Source organism: Nicotiana sylvestris, chromosome 3, assembly GCF_000393655.2.
Source record: "Nicotiana sylvestris chromosome 3, ASM39365v2, whole genome shotgun sequence".
NCBI lineage: Eukaryota > Viridiplantae > Streptophyta > Magnoliopsida > Solanales > Solanaceae > Nicotiana > Nicotiana sylvestris.
The window spans coordinates 200,039,383-200,055,078 of NC_091059.1; the positions used below are offsets into that span (position 1 = coordinate 200,039,383).

A 15,696-nucleotide genomic window follows, 5' to 3' on the forward strand; every position below is an offset into this window, starting at 1 on the left:
TTAGAATTGTTTGTGTCACAAAAAGGGATACGAATTGAAGAACCAACTGGAAATTGTACTCCTAGGAGCATGTAGAGTGAGCTGAGCAAGGAGGAAGCAGATCCATCTATAGATAAAGGCAAATCGAAGGAAGTTGTTATTACACTTGTAGTTGTGCAAGCTGTAGGTGGTGGATCTGGTAACGAGAAAGCTCAAACACGAGGAATGAAGCAGATAAAAAATGGAACAGTACCATGCAGCTCAGGTACTGTTGAAAGTGGGGAAAATGGTGAGACAAAGAATGAACAGAGGAATCAGTCCTGGGCAAATGTGGTGGTAGGTAAAAAATTGGCCATGAAAGGTATGAATTTACAATTCATAGCTCCGGTAGTCCAAAACAGCGAGAAAATAGCGAAATTAGAAATTGAAGATATTGAACAAGAAACTGAGAAATGAAGATCTGCTATTGTCCTGTATGTAATTGGGGAAATGCCTACTATTGGAGCAATGGATAGATTCATGAGCTCAGTGGGTAAGTTTTCAGTTAAGCCATAAATCTATTACCATAATGAAGGTTATTTTGTGATAAGATTTAGCAATTTGGAGGAAAGAGACCAGGTATTATATTCTGGACCTCACATAGTCAACAACAAGCCTATAATCATGAAAGCATGGTCAGAAGAGTTCAATGTACAAGATAAAGTTCTGAAAACTATTCCCTTGTGGGTGAGATTCCCTAACCCACCTATCAATTGTTGGAGTATGAAAGCATTAAGCAAGATCGGTAGTACATTGGGGAATCCGGTGTATGCTGATGAATGCACTATTGGCTCAATTAGGATTTCTTATGCAAGAATGCTAATTGAAATGGATATCACTAAACCTCTACCTAGGTCTGTGAAGCTACAAGACCCTAAGGGGAGGTTAATCCTACAGGAAGTTACTTATGACTGGGAGCCAAAATACTGCACAAAGTGTTTGAAAATAGGACATGATTGTGCTGAGATTAAAACAGCACAATCACAAAGGATGATTCAACAGAGGAAGGTGATCAAAGGCAAGCAAGTCTGGCTCAGAACAGATAGAGATGGTGGAAATGAAAAGAAGGTGAATGAACAACAGAAAATAACTGAGCCTACTCAACAGTCAGAGCCAGAATCAAAAGACAAAGATGCACAAAAAAGGATGAGGGGTGGATAACAGTCCTTGGAAAATCAGCAACTAGGGCAGCTAAGGCTAAATAGCTTGAGGAGCATGAACTAGCTGGGAGTAAGTGATTACAAAGCTTGGCAAAGGACCAAACACATGATGAGCCAGGTACAAGCAAAATGCAAATGAGGAGACCAGAGGTGCAGGAACTGTATCATCATCCTTATTTTATACCTGTATGAGTGTGATAACATGGAATGTTAGGGGGTTGAATAAAACATATAAGCAAAAGGAGGTAAAAGAGTTTATAAAAGGGAATAATAAAGCAGTCATAGCATTAGTGGAGCACAGAGTAAAAGAGCACAAAACAAATGAGGTGATCAAAAAGATTACACCTGGATGGAAATGTGCATCCAATACTAGTGCAAGTCATAAGAGTAGAATATGGGTAATTTGGGACCCTAGGATATATACATTTGAACCAGTGGAAGTAGATGAACAATTGATACATGGTCAAATCAGACTTATTTCAAAAGCAGTCACATTTGGCTTTTCAGCAATATATGGCCTACATACTATTAAAGACAGATTGAAGCTATGGAGCAAGATGAGACAGATTCATAGTATTCAGTAAGGTCCTTGGCTAGCTATGGGGGATTATAATGCTGTTTTACACCCACAAGATAGACAATATGGATCTGAGGTACAAGAGATTGAAACAAAAGACTTCAAGGAGTATATGAGTGACACAGGGATGAATGAATTACAATATGTGGGAAGGAGTTACACATGGACTAACCATCATACTTATAGTAGGATAGACAAGGGGCTTGTGAATGCCAACTGGATGATGACAATGCCAAATATGAAAGTGCAGGTGCTAGAGCCACTAGTATCTGACCATTCACCACTGAAGTTAGTGATCACTCAGGCACAAGGAAAGAAGAACAGGCCATTCAGATTTTTCAATTTCATTGTTGATCACTCACAATTCATGCAACAAATTGAGATAGCTTGGAAAGAAAGGAGTACAAAAGGGATAATGCAGGCAGTATGGAACAATCTTAAAAGTACAAAGGAGGCAATCAAAAGAATAAACATACAGCACTATAAATGGGTTGATGAAAGGATAAAGGAGATTAGGAAGAAGCTGCAGTTGGTGCAAGAGGAAATGAGCTCTAGACTACAGAATAAAGAGCTAATTGAGAAAGAGAAAGCATTGAAGTGTGAACTAGAAAAATGGGGAAAGATTGAAGAGAGTATATACAAACAAAGATCCAGAGTACAATGGTAAGCTGGGGATTCAAACTCAGCCTATTTCTTTGCACAAATGAAGAATATGAGCCATTTGAATGGAATCCAGAGTCTAACAAATGATGTGGGAACTCAGCTTGTAATGGAGGATGATATAGAAGCAAAAATATTAGGGTACTACAAGAAGTTACTGGGGTCAAGAGCTAAAAGTATTCTAGTTATCAACCCAAATGTCATGAAACTGGGTGCAAAGTTAAATAGGGATCAACAACTTCAGCTTATCAAGTCAGTAACCAAGGAAGAAGTATGGGAAGAACTGAAAGATATTAGTGACCTAAAAGCCCCAGGCTATGATGGGTTTAAGGTTGTGTTCTTTAAGAAATCCTGGCAAATTGTAGGAGAGGATATAACACAGGTTGTAATGAAATTCTTTGAAATAGCTCATATGTATAGACCTGTCAATTGTACTGCAATTACTTTAGTCTCTAAAGTCAGGAACCCTGCTAATGTTAAAGAATACAAACCTATCTCATGATGCATTGTATTATACAAAGTCATCTCCAAGGCATTAACTACGAGGTTGCAAGGAGTTATGGATACACTGATTGACAATACACAGTCTGCATTTGTGTCTGGTAGAGTAATTACTGATAACATTATCCTGAGCCATAAACTAGTGAAAGGATATGGAAGGAAAGGGGTATCACCTAGATGTATGATGAAATTGGATATGCAAAAAGCTTATGACTCAATTGAATGGCCTTTCATGGAACAGGTGTTGAATTCTTTGGCCTTTCCAGACCAATTTGTGATATGGATCATGGCTTGTATGGAAACTGTTACATATACAGTTATGATCAATGGAGCTCTGATAAAGCCTTTTGAAGCCAAGAAGGGGTTGAGGCACGGGGACCCAATGTCTCCATTCCTGTTTGTGCTGGCAATGGAATACTTAACAAGGAGCTTAAAGATACTGAATCAAAACCCAGACTTCAACTATCATCCCAAGTGTGCAAAGATGCAAATTTTGCAACTTGGTTTTGCTGATGATTTTTTATTGTTTTGAATGGGTGATATAGGATCAGTTAAACTACTATTCCATTGTTTTATGGAGTTCTCAAAAGCTACAGGTCTGGTGATTAACAAAAACAAGAGTTCTATATTCTTTGGAGGGGTCTCACAAGATGCACAGGAGGAAATCCTAGAATTTCTAGGAATTTAGAGAGGGGACCTGCCAGTAAGATACCTAGGTGCCCCACTAAGCTCAAAAAGAATATCCATAGTACAATGCCAACCTCTAATTGATAAAATAATGGGCAGAATCACTTCATGGACTGCCAAATTTCTATCCTATGATGGAAGGATTCAACTAATAAAGAGTGTTCTATTCTCTATCCAAACCTACTGGGCACAAATCTTTGTGCTCCCTAAAAAAATCACAAAGCTAATTGAAGCAATCTGTAGAAGTTTCTTGTGGAATGAAGAAGGCAGTATTTCAAAGAAGGCTCTATTGGCATGGGAGAAAGTCTGTCTACCAAGTCAGCTGGGGGATTTAACATTATGAACATAATCATCTGGAACAAAGCTGCCATATGTAAACAATACTAGAATCTTTGCAAAGAAAAGAAAGAAGTTGTGGATACAATGGATGCACAGTTACTATATCAAAGATAGACACATATGGGAAATTCAACTGAAACAAACATCCTGGATAGTAAGTAAGATCATTAAAGCAAATGAGACATTTATGAAGGCAGGATTCAGCTATGATGATATCATGAAGATGAACAACTGTTCGATAAAAGACATATACCACAGACTGCGAGGAAGATTTGACAAAGTCAGCTGGAGAAGAGTCGTTTGTCACAACACAGGATGCCCCAGGTGGACTTTTGTTCTAACTATGGCATCACATGGCAAATTATACACAAGAGATAGACTACAGAGTTGGGGAGTACAAGTGGATCAAGAATGTGTTCTATGCAAGCAAGCTAATGAAATCATACAACATTTGTTCTTTGAATGCTCATATGCAAATGCAATATGGAGCACACTATTAGCATGGCAAGGGATTAAAAGATCAGTAAATGGATGGGATGAGGAACTAAGATGGGCTGAGAAGTGGACTAAGAGGAAAACAACAACAGTTGAGCTATATAAAATGGTATTAGCAACAACAGTGTACTATGTGTGGCAAGAAAGGAATGCTCGAACTTTCCAAGCTAAGACAAAAGGGTGGGAGTTAATATGCAAGAAGATAATACAAGAGCTGCATTGTCGAAGTAGTAGGCATACAGAGAAAATCCTACATAGCCTAGACTGGTATCCGTTGCAATAGGTAGGAAATGTGTAAATAATAGAAAAATGAGGAGGGGTGAAGTATAGGAAAGCAGGATCATATGTAAGGGTTTTGATTTACTTGTAAATACTTCCCCGGTAATGAAAAAAAGTTAATTACCAAAAAACAATATGGAAAAAATTGACAAACATGTGATCTATTAAAATATTATAATGGGAGAATTTTTTTAGTAATACGTGATAGTTATTTTCTTAGTCGTCTAACAATAATTTTTCGCTAATTTACACTTTCAAGGTTAATACATGAAAGGATCCCAAATATTTCTACGTTTTCTAAAGAAAATTCACTATAAAGTCTTAAATATATAAATAAAATTTATATATTTATATGTCGGTTTGGTTCGATTTTTTTACTCAATACCAAATCAAGTCAAACCAAGCCTAATCGAGTTTTTTAATCGGTTTGGTTTGGTTTTTCGATTTGGTGCGGTTTTCCGATTCGGTTTGAACACCCCTAGCTGTACTTATGTGAAATTATCCCTTTTATTTTCCTTTTGGGTGTCGTTATTGTTATTAGTAGTTCTTTTAAGAAAATAAAAATGTATTATCAGTAACTTTTGCACTGTTAACCAACTGGGTGTTGTTTGGTCTTGTTAGGAATAGCGTGGAGGTGTTGATTATGAAATTTGGATGCATTTAAAATAGATTTCAATTATTTTTTATATTTAAAAAAGCCATAATGCAAAGATGACGATTGTATCATATGTAAATCACCCGTTGTATGTATTGAAAAACTAATTCAAAATTGTAGTAGGAAACCTTAGTTATTTAGGATTTAGTTTATTTAATTTATGTCTAAATAAAATTTGTAGTCAGAATTAATATAGGAATAGGCTTTCCCATTTTCTAGTTAAATAGGTTTCGTAGTATTATAAATAGGGATATTAGTAGTTTATTTTGTGTGTGGAGATTTGTGAGAATTGTAGAAAGCTTTCAGAGATTTATAAATAAAATATTTTCCTTCAAATTGGTATCAAAGTTTCTACGATCTTGGGAGAGAATCAAGTAGCTTCCGTTGCTGGTGGGCGGTACTAGGTAATGTGCCGCCCGTCAGGCCAAAAAAATATGTTGGCAAAATTATAGATAGTTGTCAACAAAATTAGACTATTCGATGAAAAGTTTCAAAACAGATTCAAGAAAAAAAGTAAGTTTAAAGAGGTGCAAACAAATGTAAGCACGTGATTTTTGCCCTATGAAAGAATTACTCCCAAAAAATTCAAAATAAAATAATTTTCTTTGGTGTGCAATTTTTGAATTTTTGTGGTATTTTTGGATAATTATTTGTATTTGTCTGTGCATGTTTATTTGTTAAATTAATAAAAGAATACAAAAATATGTCGCATTTTGCATGTAGGATTTAATTCTACAATTGTTAGTAATTAAGTTTGTTTTACAAAAATTGAAAATTACAAAAATAGGCATCTTTTGCATTTTTAGCATTTAATGTCCAAATGTATAATTTTATGATTAATTATTACTTAATTATGTGTTAATTATTATTGGGAGTTAATTTGCGCTTTTATAACTTAATTTAGTTCTATAAATAATTTAAGGATTTTTAGAATTTAGTTTTAAGAAAAATAAAAGAAGAAAAGAGAGCAAAAAATATAAAGAAACTCGGAATTGGGCTCTTCTTCAAATTCAAGTCACAGGCCCAAAAAATACCCAACCTTCCCCATGACCCGGTCCGCTCCATAACCCAAAGACCCAACACCCCCCTATCTTACATTTTCACAAAAACAAACTAAAAAAATCCTAAAAAACCAAAACCTAAAACACTACCCATCCGCCACCCCCCCTCTTTTTCTTTCTTTCTTCTTCAAGCTCCAAACAAGCCATCCATGGCTACCCGGATGCCTCCCCTTCCACACGAGCAACCACCATAGTTGTTGCCCCCCCACGTCGTTGTTCACCTCCAAAACGACCACACACACACAGTCGTCGTTGGACCAAGAAATGGCGAAAACCATGGCCATCGTTGCTCATGCTTCTTCCCGTTAGCCAAAACTAGTCAAAACCTTGAACATCAGCTGCTGCTCTCTTCATATTCCTCGTCGAGCTACTGGTTCGAAACCAAACCCCATCCCCACTACTTTGTCTTCGACCACCAACAGCACAAGAACCCATCGTCGTCGAGCTTGAGCTCGACATCCATGTCTGCTGCTTCATCTTCTTCGTCAAGCTCGAGCTTGAGCTCGACACCCATGGCTGCCACTGCTTCAATACTGCTGCCTCATCTTCACGCGTCGTCGACCAAGCAAACCTCGACTGTTTCTGCTTCCCGCTGCCTCCAGCCCCGCCAAGCAACTGGTTCGTCGCTGCTGCGTCTTCTTCAGCTCGTGCTGCTGCTGTTTCTTCTCCTCCGTCGTTGCTGACCATGGACGAGCTGCAAAACTTCGTCGCTGCTGCGTCTTCTTCAGCTACCTCCAGCTGTTGCTGCTTCTATTTCGCTTCGTCGCTGCTGCATCTTCTTCATCTTTCACCTCGACTGCTGCTGTCCGCTGATTCCTTCTTCGAGTCCGTTTATGTCAAGGTTTCGTTGGTTTCGTTTAAGTTCATTCGAGTTCGTCGTTGTTCATTTACGGTCAATTGTTTTAAGTTTTATTTCGTCCGTAATTTTTTTGATATTTTCAGATTTGAAATTAGTATAAGTTTGGTTCATTTTCTTGTTTGTTGTTTATCATTTATGATTATTTCTTCAGTTTGTTTCATGATCTTGTTTAGTTTAATATAGAAATTGTTGGTTGTAATGTTTTTAGATTTAATTTTAAGTTCAAATGATTATTGAAATTAGAAATCTGAATATACTTGTTTGTTGTTGTTGTTGAATTTAAAAGTAGGTTTGTTTGTTGTTAAAAAAAATATTGTTCAATCAAAATAATTTTAGTTGTTTCTTTGTTGTTCATCATTTAGTTTGAATTTGTTGTTGAAAATTGTTTAGAAATTGGTCATATTTGTTGTATTTTGGTTGAATTGATTAGGTGAATTGGTTATAGCTAATGGGGGTAGTTTGGTAATTTACAGTACGTTCAGGGGTAAAATGTTAAGTTCAGTTAGGTTAGAGGGGTATTTTTGGAATTAAAATTCTGAACAATTATTTATTTTGAGTGCTCGGTCAATTAGGATTAGAATAATGTATTTGTTTAATCAAGCATGAGGGACAAGACATAATGGGGGGGGATAATGTATTTATTTAATGTAAGCATGTGGAACAAGACATAGTGGGATTGCGGGACTCAAGAAAAGTTGTTTAAATAAATAATAATTGTATTTTTTATGTAGTAGTGGGTTTGGTAGGAGAAAGTGGTTGTTTTATTAATTGATTAAAGGGTTTGGGATGTGAGATAAATAGAGAGACTTGATCAGATTTTTAAGGGGGGGGATAGGAGAAGAAAAAAGAAAAAAAGAGGAGGACAGAGAGAAAAAAGATACAGAAAGAAGATAGAGAGAGAAAAAAAACAGAAAGAAGAAAAAAGATAGAGAGAAAAATTCCGAAAATACTAAGACTCCAAAAATAAAAATAAAAACATTCTGGAAATTCAAAAGAAGAATAGTATACACCTGATATACAATTTAAATATTCTGATATACGGATTCAGAAATTAAGGGTTGAACATTAATTAGTCTTTCAACTCTGAAAAGATTCCCTTAGCTTCTGTCCGTTGGTTGTTGTTGGTGTTTCTGGATTTTTATCTTGAGTTTTAAAATCCGTCACTGGTTTCTCATTGCTGGTTGTTGGGTGTTGCTGTTGTTGTATGCTACTGAATTTCTGCTGATCTCCCTTTTCTTTTGTTTCCAATATCAGGTACACGACTGTAACACTAGTTATTGCAAGCTAATAATGTGGAAGCATGAATATATATGAAGAATTGAATTTTGAACTTTTAATGTCGCTTTTCTTTGTTCCTTTTATTGATTGTATTTAGGTTATTTCATGTATTACTGAATAATAATTGGAATAAGAGAAAATAACATAAGTTAGTCTTTAATGAATCAGTTTGGCAAAACGGGTTAATTCACTAGTTATGAAGGTTTTAAGATTATCAACAGTAGGTTAATCGTAAACAAGTAGCTAAATTTAGCTAAGGTATGAATTTAAACTGAATTTCGTGAATTAGGCATTAAGGCACGATTTGAGTTCAAACAAGATTAGAAGAACGTTTAAGTTTAATAAACTTTCTAATAAGCATTAGTAATTATGGTTAAATCTAGTTTCAAATGGTTGTGAATAATTAATCTCAATAGTTTTTTTTATAACAATGCGAGTTTTAATCTAGCTATATTTGATTCTTTTGAATATTAGTTGTCGAATTTTTATTTTTATTTATAATTTTGAATTTTTAGTAAAATTCTTTTTCATCAATATTTGTATTAATCTAGAAATTAGTACGCCATGCTTTCTTAAATAAATAAATAAAAAAAAGCTCGTAATTAATTAGGATTTTCTTTCTTTATTTTAGAGACTAATTTTAATAGAAAAATGTAGTCGCTTTAAGATTTGTCCATTTAAAAATAAATGAGATGAGCCTCGCCTAGTAAAATATAAAGATTGCGAGACCCTCACAAATGTTTGTATTATTTATTTAGAACATCGGAGTTGGCCGTCTAGTGAAATTTTACGGCCTTTCCCAAATCAACAATACGCTAGTCGCGTCTTTAACAAATTATTTTCTTAAATATGGGTGTGCATTTATGAAACCCAAATCCAAATCTCAACGGAGTCAAAATGTGTCGATAACCACGGGTACATTGACTGTGACGTGGTTTGAAATACGTTTTCACAATGTTGCAATTCTTCGTACAACTATAAAAATAATAATAACAATAAAAGCGGTTAAAAGTTAAAATTGCACTATAGTTTTTTGAACATGTATTAAAATCAGATATTTTAGCCATTACAACAGTTTAAGCGACCGTGCTAGAACCACGGGATTCGGGGGTGCCTAACACCTTCCCTCGGGTCAACAGAATTCCTTACTTAGAATTTCTGGTTCGCAGACTTCATTTGGAAAGTCGAATATTTTCCTCGATTCGGGATTAAATTGGTGACTTGGGACACCCTAAATCTCCCAAGTGACGACTCTGAAATAAACAAACAAATCCCGTTTCGATTGTCCTTTAAATGGAAAAAACTCCTTCACCCCTCGCGGGGGCGGAAAAAGGAGGTGTGACAGCTCTGGCAACTCTACTGGGGATAAATACTCAGAACCACTGGTTCAGGGTTAGAAATTCGAGCTTAGATAAATTGTTATATTTGGTTTTATCTGATTTTGTTCCATGATCTGTGCATAATATGCTAAATAACTACTTTTACCGCTTTGATATTTTGTGAACTGTATATAAACTGTGCCGAAACCCATCTCTTCTCTGAGTCTTCTAAATCATGAGAAGGGTGTACTTTGTACGACTTCTTTTATGTATAGTGTCAAATCCCAATTTAGAACGAGGTTTGGATAAGTTGCAAAGCAGGCGAAGCTTCTGTATTCTCGGATTGCTGCCTCCCCCTCGGCTCGAGCTGTCCGCTCGGGTAAGCCAGGTCTAGAACAAACACCCAGGTTCTGAACCTAGAATAACTCAACTTCATGCAGGATCCCTAGTAGGAACGCTTATCTGCATCATGTGCATTTTTTGACTTAGGGACTCAACACAGGGGTTGAGTCCGTCTAGGAATAGCAACCCGAAACAGAAAAGACCATCCTGATGCATCCTACTCACTGCTTGTGCATTTATTTGCTTTGGACTTACATGATGACCGGTTTTTGAATATTGAGAAAAAATTAAAGAAAAAAAGAAAAAAAGAGAAAGAAAGGAAAATAGCAGTGTATAGGGTTACTCTTCTGTTTTGAAAAAATAATAATGTCCAAATACTGGCGAAATTCTGCCGAAATTTTGGGAAAAATGAAAAAAAAAAGAAAAATATTTTTTTTATATAGATTGTTTCACTCAAAAAAGCAAAAGAAATAAATAGAAAAGAGTCTTTTATTTTTAGGTTGAAGAATAGGTTGGTCATTTTGTTGAAAAAAATCTTCACTTTGTCGTGTTTTCAAAATGAAAAAAAAAAGAAAAAGAAAAAGAAAAATAGTTTGCCATGAAAAATGAAAATGAAAAAAGAGTTTTGTTTTTAAAATGATTTTTATTTATTTATTTGTTTATAAAAATGCCAAAAATGAAAATAAAAAGAGTCTTGCGTTGAACGTGGTTTTATTATTTGTTGCAATATATATATATATATATATATATATATATATATATATATATATATATATATATATAAATTCAAAAAGTATTTTTCTTTATTTCCTTTCTAGAAAAGTTTTTTTTAGACCCCCAATTTTCAAGAAAAAAATTCAAAAATATTTTCCATTATTGATGTCTTTAGAAAGTCGTTCTAATTGTTTTTTTAAAAAAAATAATAATAAAAAAATAAAATATAAACAAAAATAAAAATATTTTCTTTTAATTTCTTCCAAAAAAATCCGAAAATATTTTGCATAAACAGCGGGTTGACTTTGCATAAACAGCCACCTTTGGGTCATTGTTTTAGATTTGGTCCAGTTGACCCACACAGCCTTAAAAATCTTCGTCCCCGAGGCGCTGAAGGGCCGTGTTTGCAACACCAGGTTTTATTGTAATTTGAAAATAAAAAAACAAAAAAAAACAAAGAGTCAGCGGTCAGGAGAATACCGTTTGGGCTTTTGGTCAGTGTCTTAAACCGTTCTTGCCGAAATAGCCTTAGAGTATCTTTCAGTTATCGAAAGGCTATTTTCGTAAAAGAACGAACAAGTTTGTAAAGTGTCATAAAATAATCCTCCCCGGCCTCAAAATTCATGTGAGATTTGGAAAGGGCCACATTTGCAAAAATAACCGTTCGGTTGCATTTGTCAAACGGAGAAAGGAAGCTGGCCTTTTGTTTTTGAGTTTGTAAATCTTTTGATTAGAATATGTGGGTTGTTTGATTTTCGAGTTTGTAAGTCATCTTTAAACCTTTGAAACCTAGTTTGTTTTATTATGAAAATTGATAAAAAAAAAATGTTTCACTGTTGTTACCTTTCATTTTTGTCTGAACTACGCAAGGTCTGATTCATGCGGGGTCATGATACGTAGGCAATCTCCATAAGATTCGACCACCATTGGAAAAAAAAAGAAAAAAGAAAAAAGAAAAATAAAGGAAAGTGTGGGAGATTTTCAAAGGGGCACAATTACAAGAAGCCGGATCGACGCACATGAATGCGTGATAGAACGGTCTAACTGCTTAGGTGCACTGTATCTCTGATATATGATTATCTGTCAAATGCCCTAACACTAACGTGATGGCTTCACTTTGCTGTGTTCATATATAGAAAAGTGGTTGGTTGTGGTGACTCCTCCCTGCAAAGCAAACTCAAAGCAATGACACAGAACCGTAGAACCGAGTGGGTCGGTACTGATGACTGATAACAACTGGTTGAACGGAACAACGGGTTGGTAGAAGAAGTGAAAATGCTGAGACAACATGTGGCAGACATGTATCAGGCATGGATGACTGGGAAAGCACCACCCCCGCCACCGCCAAGCTTCTTGAACTCTGTCCTTACTCCAGCACCCAACACCATAACGGAAGATCCCCCATACTCTCCATCCCAACCCACTTATGGTAGCTTTCCTAGCTACCCGAGTAGCTCCATCACTCGTCAACGCTACTCCCCTCCCCAACGCTATTTCTCTCCACGAGACTCCCAAAGACATGCTTCACTTTCCAAATACCCAGCTCCACAAAAGGCCTATCCACCCTCACAAGCCTACCGGAAGCCCCCTGGATCAGGTTTCCGGCCCAATCAAGCATTTAGGAACGAGAGGTTGCTGAAACGAGGAAAGGCTCTCACCCCTATCGGAGTATCTTATGCAAGTCTGTTTGAAAGGCTAAGGCATGCTGGCCTGATTGAGCCGCTCCCCGCATATACTCCAGATCCACGTGCAAGAAACTTTGATCTGGCAGCACGATGTGCATACCATTCCAATGTCAGAGGGCACAACATTGAGAGCTGTCGTAATCTGAAAAGGGAAGTAGAAAAAATGATCCAAAAAGGGCGGATTGTGATCACTAACAGTGACATGGAGCACTCGAACCCTATCGAGAACTTGTTGACGGAGGTTGATGCTGTTGAAGCTGGTAATGATCTTGGCAGTATTGATGCAAAACTCAGTGGCTAAGATACCAGGTTCGATAATTGGGAGGGCGCTTCGTTCCTTGGTTAGCAAAAGAGAAGCTTTTGATGGTTTATTTTGTTGTTATTTCTGTTCTCCGGATTATTAGGGTTGTAATTCGGATATTGTCTTGCGTCAAACTTTCTTATCTTTCCATTTTGTCATAGCGGTTTGTTTAAGTTTTGTCCAGGTTGTTTTAGGATTTTATTCTGGTTTGTTTGTTTGTTTTGTTATTCAAACCATTTCACCGGTAGTCTAATGCAAAATCCGGTCTTTTATTATTTCCAGTCCTCTTTCGTTTAGTTCTTTTATCATTTTGTTCAGCGCCGATTCTAGTGACATGACATGCGCACATAGTTTGGGCCTAATCCTAATAGTTAATCATAAAATCCCGGAAAGGTGATCAGAACATTTAAAGGAAATAAGGACGGTTTGAGATTATTCGGAGCTCGAGTCATACGGAACTAGGGCAAGTAAAACACAAAGAAAACCGTTAAAAGCAAGATTCGCCTTTTATGATAATGAGAGTGAGAGTGTTGGCCAGCAGCGCTTTAGAGATGACAAATGAAAAGGCAAATGTGTGAATATAATTGTCAAGTCCAGCACCATCAGAAGAGGCTACAAGTCTTTGTTTAAATTATGTTGTTTGCACTTGGCATGTTTTGAAGACTGGAATGACGAAGGCATTTTATTCTGCTATCTAAACAATTTATCCTTCGTTAACCCTTTGAGCCTTATTTGTTTCTTTCATATCCCTCGTTCGGAATCAGTAGTAAAGGTTAGAAACACAAATGTGAAAGAAAAAGAAAAAAAAAGAAAAAAAGGGAAAAGAAAACGACAAAAGAAAAAAAGAAAAAAAGAAAAATGATAACAAAAACAAAAGAAAGTCAGAAGAAAACAGAGGAATTGGGAACTACGTTTGACCTGATTCCTCAAGGAGGATACGTAGGCGCCTCACGGCTCGGTCATAGGGTGCATAATGCGCGTAATGTGCATAGTGTAAAATAATATAACAAAAATAAAAATCCCTAAGATAGACTCTGGGGCAAGAGTTGCGCTTGCAAATATGGTTCCGAAGGTTGTAATTGTGAACCCCAAATTTATTTTGTTTTTGAGCCTTTAATACCCTTTCTTTCTAGCCCTATCCAAAAACCCACATTACGGTCCAAAGAAAGACCTTCTGATCAGTCTTCAAAAGATGTCAAGTCAGACAAATGAGAGTCTTACCGGTGAACATAACATTCTGTTCCACAGCAGGAAGGACTCTAATCCCCAGCAGAAAGAGTCATATCGGCAACACTCCAAATCCCCAACTGGAAAGTGATATAAATGAGAGAGTCTTATCGGTGAAAACCTTCGCGGGCACCATAATACGATGAAAGCTGAGAGAAAAACCAAAGTGAGAGAGACTTGATAGTGAAAACCCTTCGGGCACTACAAGTCGAATAAGATTGAGAATCAGATGGCGAATCGCCAAATGAAGATTTTCAAAGACGATTGACGGCGGATGATAGGCCACATGTGCATGTCATGACCATTAGAGTCGGTATCTGCGTTTGATAGATTTTCATTTATAGTTTCTTTTGTTAAAGAGTAATCTTTTTCCTTTGTCTTTTTATTCTGTTCCCTTTTATCTTTTCCCTTTCATAGAAAATTCCCCAGTAGAGTCTGTTTGGTCAGAACAAGTGAGAAATGACTTCAAAATATGCCATCAGCTTTCCAATTATGCAAGATGAGATCTGACTAGTACATCCAAGTGGTATAGTCAGCAAGGAACAAGCGCGAGGCCAGTGTCAAGAAAGATATCCCCCAGCAAAAGGGAATTGACAAAAGGATTGACGAGTGTCAAGAGGGATATCCTTGCCGAAATCAAAGGTTATAAACCTCAAGGCCAAGGCCCGTGGACAAATCAAGAAGAGCAATGGGCATGATTTGGGAAATTCATACGAGACTAAAAGGTCGGGAAAATGACAGTTTCCGAACTATGCCACAAAAGAAGTGGGATATCCCCAGCAGAAAGGGACCATTCCCAGCAAATAATATCATCTCCAACAAGTTTTTGGAATGCAGAGCAGGGAAGGAGAAAGGGAAAAGTCTTCCCCAGTAGGAGTATCACAACCAACCACCACAGTCAAATCTTAAAAGGAAATGGCATTGATGGCGGAAAGGCATGCCACAAGGGAGATTGTCAAACTGGGGCAGAAAATTTTCCTTTCATTTAGAAAATTTTCTGGAAGTCAGATACCCATTCGGGGAAGAATAAAGATAGCACCAGTCTCAAGGGAAGTGGTCTTTGAACCAGTTTTACCCCCAGCATAACAAGTTTTAATAAAGGAAGTTGTTCCCCAGCGGACAGAACAAAAGGATGAAACTTATGCTCGAAAAAAGCAAAAGGCCAGTATCATTCCCAGCAGCCTTCAGAAGAGTGAAGCACTAGTTTTGAAAGAATCAAAATCTCCCAGTAGTGTTATCCTCAACAGCGTTATCCCCGGCTGATAACATTTTATCCCCAGCAATGTTGAGAGAGAAATTTTTTGAAGGAAGTAGCTTTGGAGAAAAGGGGAAGAAATGAGACTCCCCAATGATATCATTCCCCAATAGGTAAGTAAATAATTCCCCAGCAGTGTTATCCCCGGCAGTCTCGGGGAAAGACAACGTGAGCTGTTAAAGGAGAAAATCATCCCCAGCAAGGCCACAAATCGGCCACCATTTTTTTTAGAAAAAAAAACTGATAAAATTTTCTTTGCTTGAGAGTTGAAACAGGAACAAAGC

General features: G+C 36.7%; 4 protein-coding genes across 4 annotated transcripts; all 4 read left to right on the forward strand.

The window, feature by feature from the left end:
• Positions 1 to 642: 642 nt before the first annotated feature.
• On the forward strand, positions 643 to 1,179 carry LOC104221920 (uncharacterized). Its single transcript, XM_009773072.2, has one exon. It carries the CDS (start codon positions 643 to 645, stop codon positions 1,177 to 1,179), a length of 537 nt encoding a protein of 178 aa, XP_009771374.2.
• A 598-nt stretch (positions 1,180 to 1,777) lies between these two features.
• LOC104221919 (uncharacterized) lies at positions 1,778 to 2,422 on the forward strand. The gene has a single exon (XM_009773070.1). It carries the CDS (start codon positions 1,778 to 1,780, stop codon positions 2,420 to 2,422), a length of 645 nt encoding a protein of 214 aa, XP_009771372.1.
• A 552-nt stretch (positions 2,423 to 2,974) lies between these two features.
• Positions 2,975 to 3,448, forward strand: LOC138888565 (secreted RxLR effector protein 78-like). The gene has a single exon (XM_070170452.1). It carries the CDS (start codon positions 2,975 to 2,977, stop codon positions 3,446 to 3,448), a length of 474 nt encoding a protein of 157 aa, XP_070026553.1.
• Positions 3,449 to 4,030: 582 nt separating this feature from the next.
• On the forward strand, positions 4,031 to 4,720 carry LOC104221918 (uncharacterized). Its single transcript, XM_009773069.2, has one exon. It carries the CDS (start codon positions 4,031 to 4,033, stop codon positions 4,718 to 4,720), a length of 690 nt encoding a protein of 229 aa, XP_009771371.2.
• Positions 4,721 to 15,696: the final 10,976 nt, after the last annotated feature.

Coding starts and splice junctions, on each gene's coding strand:
- LOC104221920 (XM_009773072.2), top strand. CDS start 643: ATGAAAGCATGGTCAGAAGAGTTCAATGTACAAGATAAAGTTCTGAAA.
- LOC104221919 (XM_009773070.1), top strand. CDS start 1,778: ATGGGGGATTATAATGCTGTTTTACACCCACAAGATAGACAATATGGA.
- LOC138888565 (XM_070170452.1), top strand. CDS start 2,975: ATGGATACACTGATTGACAATACACAGTCTGCATTTGTGTCTGGTAGA.
- LOC104221918 (XM_009773069.2), top strand. CDS start 4,031: ATGCACAGTTACTATATCAAAGATAGACACATATGGGAAATTCAACTG.